The sequence below is a fragment of the Barbus barbus genome (genome assembly GCF_936440315.1).
Source record: "Barbus barbus genome assembly, chromosome: 29".
In the NCBI taxonomy this organism is placed as follows: Eukaryota; Metazoa; Chordata; class Actinopteri; order Cypriniformes; family Cyprinidae; genus Barbus; species Barbus barbus.
In genome coordinates this window covers 28698596-28703595 of record NC_136757.1, presented here as the reverse complement: position 1 = coordinate 28703595, position 5000 = coordinate 28698596, and the positions used below count along the sequence as shown (strand labels likewise).

The window sequence follows — 5000 nt, the reverse complement described above, 5'->3', positions numbered from 1 at the left end:
TAAATAAAATAACCAACCTGAAATTAAATTAAAATATGCAGAAAACAAAAAAACTAATTTTTACAAGCAGCAGATGCTTTTATCCAAAGCAACTTACAAATGAGGACAATAGAAACAATCAAAACCAACAGATTATTCATTTTAATAAATATTAATACAAATCTATTCATTTATTTATTAAAAATCTATTTTTATTTGATTATGTATTTTATTGCATTTCATTAAATTGTGAATTATTTAAATGAATCTGGATAATATTAATTAATATGAACGGAAATGCTAAAACAAATTTTTTTTATTAGATTTTTAATTTACGTTTAGTTTATTGAAAACCAATTTTAATTAATAATATTTGATTTTATATATTTTTATTAGCAACTTAATTGTTTTAATTTATTTGAAAATATGATTAAAAAAATATATATTAATATGATTAAATATATAACACATTAAAATTGACCTAATTTAAATAGTGAAATAAATACAAAAATAATTATGCATTTTAATTATTTTAATATATTAATATTTTTGATTATATTAATGTTGATTTGAATAATTTTTAGTCATCCTCTAATAAACGCCTTTATTGAAGCCATCAGTTGACATTATTTCAGCTTTTTTTTTTCCAAGTACTTTTTTGTTTCAACTTAAAAGTTTAAAATCCCGATGGGAAAAATACTTCAGCAACCAATGCCACTGAAAAAATCTGAATAAAATTTTCACTCTGAAATACAAACAGCATTTCGCATTGACTTTAAATGTATTTTTCCTTGCAGGAGTTCGACAAAAAGTACAATCCCACTTGGCATTGCATCGTGGGGAGGAATTTTGGCAGCTACGTGACTCACGAGACCAAACATTTCATCTACTTCTACCTGGGTCAGGTGGCCATCCTGCTCTTCAAATCGGGCTGAGCGACGGCACCCATTCATTTTAACAGACCATTACGAACTGACTGTACTGACGAGGTGAACCATTCCTGCACTGGGACCTGCCTTCCTTCTGTCGGCTGCTTCTCCTTTCGTTCTGATTATTGTTTAGAAAAAGCCTGTGTGAGAGGGAAATGCCATAAAGAAACACTTGTATTTATTTTTGTTTTCTATACATGGTTTGAGCATTTTGTCACCTGCGTTTTTTTTAAATTAAAGCAAAATGGTTTGGCTGTTCGCCTGGAGTTTCTTGTCTTCAGGATGTGAGAAGGATGCTGGAGTTGAGTCGGTGGTTCTCAAACTTTTTGACTTCTAAACCCTCCACTGTCCAACACAATTTTCTCAAAACTAGGAAACAGAAATAGTATTGAAGGAGGGAAGAGGAAAATATATGATTATGAGGTGTGTGTGAATTATTAGTAAATATGAAGAAATTTTAATTGAATTAAAACAATGTAATATTTGATTGTATTTTTTAAAGCATTTTAATTTAACATTTTTATTAATTTAATAAAAACTGAATTGATAATGTGAATATTTTAAAACAATTAAGAATGATTACAATAATTTACATTAAAATGCTAAAAATACAAAAAATTCCAACTTTAAGTCAGTTAAAGCAGACCGATTCAGAATCAATGCTTAAAACTATTTACTGCAGGGAGATATTTGCAAAGCTGTGTTTAGAAAGCTACACCACATACAGATCTTATTTTTTTTAAAGAAATCTTCGAGACATTAAATGGCTTTTTCACAAACTAAAATGAATGATTATCTGGTACGAGAAAAATATCTGGGAAATAGTAATACAATTTAATTAACTAACGCAAAATTAATTAACAGAATTGCCTGTTTAAATGCACTTAAACTTCCACTATTTATGCATTTTAAAATCATCTTATTGCATATTTTTCACTTTTAAAAACATCCAAATTTATTATTTAATTACATGTGACGTTCAGTGTTGGGGGAACGCATTACTTTTTCATATTGAAGAAAATATCGGAGTTACTTTTTTCCCCCCATTTATTGTTTGAAAGCTCTCCTGTCCCAATGTTGAGAGAAATCGAGTAAGATGATACTTTAGTTCAAGAGTAAATGTGAACATGCATTAATTAATCTCACAACAAAACATTAGTATTCCTCAAAATTAATAAAAACAGTAGAATGCAACTCAGAATGTGACGCAAACCTGCAATAATTAAATGTTAAATACAAATATCCATTATGTATTTAATCCCATTTTACTAACCAGTGTCTTTATTGCTGAAGTGTGTTGAATTTTCTTCTGCGTTATACTTTACAGACATGAATTTACGTTTTCTTCAGCCTGAGGCTTTTGGTGTGAAAGGGCTTTTACATTTGCCAAAAATATAACTTTTTGAATGAAATACAATCAAGCCGGCCCAAATTTTAAAAAGTAACGTAACGCATTGCTTTCCATTAGAAGTAACTATTCCTTTTCTACGCACTGTTGATAAATGAGGCCTCAGGCCTTCATTAGACAACAAAAACAGTACCAAACATTGCTTTACACATTCTTGCAATTTATAATCCCACCCACCCAATTTGTTTGTAATTATAGATTCATTTGTAAACAAACTTATTAATGCCCATGTTTGTGATTAAAAAAAAAGGATTTAAACACTTATAGACCTTAAACAAAATAATGCAAGGAACAAAGCACAGAAAGTGATCTGGGTTGAGAGATTTTATTTGCATTTTAGAAAACCAGTTTGTGTGGATAGACTCCATTAGTCAGGCAGAATGTGGAGCGCAGGTATCCTTTGAGCTGAGGAACCTTCTTGATCAGAGGAAGCAGCTGAGAATCCACCGCTTTCTGGTCTGCCTTACGCTGCTCCGTCAACTGGTACTTCTGCAGAACCACACAACAAAAACCATCAGGTTCTCCACTCAAATTCCCCACACAGAGTCCTGTTAAAGCTACCGATGAACTGGAATTGATCTAACGCTGGAAAGCCAGTTTTACCTCTTTCTCAGTGTCAAAGATCTCTCCCTCCTGGTGCTTGGGTCTCCTCAGCTTCTTCTTCTTGAAGTAGGCGTCGGTCAGCGTTTTGGGGATCTTCATGCTAGAGATGTCCACTTTGGTGGTTGTTGCGATGCAGAACCTCTGGTGAGCTCTACGCAGTGGCACTCGGTTCACAGCCAGAGGACCTGAGAGAGACAAGAGACGGTGTTCAATTATTCACTGCAACAAAACCCCTGTCTCTTCAGCATCAGACACCGATCACATACCGGTGACGAGGAGAAGACCGGTGCCCAGCTGCTTGAGGAAGACCACGCGCTGCAGAAGGAAACACATTCACTGTTAGTCCTCTGCTGCACTTCAAACATTAAGTGCATCTTAACCCATCTGAGCAGAACAGAGTTCAGATGAGTGTTTGTGTGGGAGCAGAGCATGTAGGAGTTTCACTCATCGAGTCGGTGTTGATGCAAGCCGCTTCAAACGGTGCATTATGTACCATCCCAAAGAGGCACAATTTTAATTTTACATTAACTGTTCCCTCCCGGTGGAATGAGCTGCCCAACTCGATCAGAGCAGCCGAGTCCTAAGCCATCTTCAAAAAACACATCTCTTCCATCTTTACATGACCCTCTATCTCTAGCACTCTCTATTCTTTTTTTATTCTATCCATCTAGGAACATGTACTGCGTTAGGCTAACCAAAACTCGTCATAGCACTTGCTTATTTCTCTTTAGTTGGTTTTGATTGCTTCTATTGTCCTCATTTGTAAGTTGCTTTGGATAAAAGCGTCTTCTAAATGACTAATTGTACTGAACGCCGTAATATGAAAATCTCAGCATGCTCGGATCCAAGAAAGACGGATAGATGGAGAACATGTGCATGTACCTTTCCACGGTGGCGTCCGGTCAGCAGGATCAGTACAGTCCCGGGGCTGATGGACTTGCGCAGTTTCCTGCGGTGCTGACAGAAGGGCTTGATGCCGTGACTCCGCAGCTTACGGGACACGTCCTCTGTGGGGTAGTAACGGGGCTGGACACAAAACACCACAAACATCAACAAATGCAGTCAATTCGGCCGCTATGAGAGAAATCAGACAAACCTTTCAAATCTGCTTAGCATTTTGTAAACTAGGCTTCTAAAACGGTTTTAAATGTTATTGTGCTGTTATACTATTACTACATTTACTCACTTTCAAATAAGAGATGAACTACAGAAAAAACACTGATGCAGAAAAAAAAAAAATTAATCATTAAACTTAAGAAAATATAATCCCAGAATTGCCAGCTCCTTTGAATTCGGTTAAATTTGTTATAAATTTTATAATTCCTTAATTCTTCATACCTTGTCGTCACATTTTTCAATTTTCATTACAAAATTTATTTGACCAGCATAATGGCATTTATTCCATATAATTTCCTTTGAAATCAATGGATGGATTCAATTAAATTCCTTAATTTGTTTACATTTATTCATTGTTTATTTTTCCTCAATGCAATATTTGACTAATGACAAGAAATTTTAAATAAATAATTGAGCATTACCAATATCAAAGCATCGTAAACATTACTCTAAAATGTTTTTTTTATAATTGATAATTTAATAATCCTTTCACTTGAATGGTTTGTTCATGTTTAACAAAATTCAATCCCAAAAGTGAGAGATATGGGAAAGAATAAACAAGGCTAAAGACATATCACAAAAGTATTAAGATTAAAAAAAACTGCATAAAGTCAAGTGTAGAGTTAAAACCAGGGTTGAAATGGTCCCAAATGCAGAAGATGCGTTTATGGTTATACTTCTATTCCCAAACAAATCTCAGTGATTTGGTCATAAATGTCTTTTGCTCACCATTTTGCGCAGTTTGACCACACGAGTGCCTCCATTTTTGTCTCCGCCAACAGTTTTGGTGACTCTGGAGGGAGTCTTTTCCTTTATTTTCTTTTCAACCTGGAAAATCAAGACCGTGTTAGAAAACTCCTGGTTTGAGGATGTGTGATTCTGCAGTGAAGACACAAACACTGACCTTCGTCACAGGAGCTTTAGTCTTCCTCTTGTACATGGCCCGGCGAGCGTACATGGCCGAG

At 34.7% G+C, this 5000-nt stretch overlaps 3 protein-coding genes across 4 annotated transcripts in view; 1 reads left to right on the top strand and 2 right to left on the bottom strand.

Annotated features, from left to right (window-relative positions):
• LOC306849701 (dynein light chain 1, cytoplasmic) overlaps positions 1–1166 on the top strand; it is a 2174-nt gene extending 1008 nt beyond the window's left edge. The window contains exon 3 of the mRNA XM_079384945.1: positions 777–1166. Within this exon, the coding sequence (XP_079241071.1) occupies positions 777–914 (138 nt within the window). The 3' untranslated portion in view covers positions 915–1166. The remainder of the gene's footprint in view (positions 1–776) is intronic.
• LOC306849892 (uncharacterized protein) overlaps positions 1–5000 on the bottom strand; it is a gene marked incomplete at its 5' end in the record, with an annotated part of 704045 nt that overhangs the window by 193284 nt on the left and 505761 nt on the right. The gene's annotated exons all lie outside the window — the stretch shown is intronic.
• LOC306849700 (large ribosomal subunit protein eL6-like) overlaps positions 2628–5000 on the bottom strand; it is a 3221-nt gene continuing 848 nt past the window's right edge. For both annotated transcript variants that reach the window (XM_079384943.1, XM_079384944.1), the window contains exons 2-7: positions 4940–5000; positions 4765–4863; positions 3802–3945; positions 3186–3234; positions 2920–3104; positions 2628–2805 (exon numbers count right to left, since the gene is read on the bottom strand). The exon at positions 4940–5000 is cut by the window's right edge and continues 95 nt beyond it. In XM_079384943.1, the coding sequence (XP_079241069.1) occupies positions 2653–2805; positions 2920–3104; positions 3186–3234; positions 3802–3945; positions 4765–4863; positions 4940–5000 (691 nt within the window). In that variant the 3' untranslated portion in view covers positions 2628–2652. The remainder of the gene's footprint in view (positions 2806–2919; positions 3105–3185; positions 3235–3801; positions 3946–4764; positions 4864–4939) is intronic.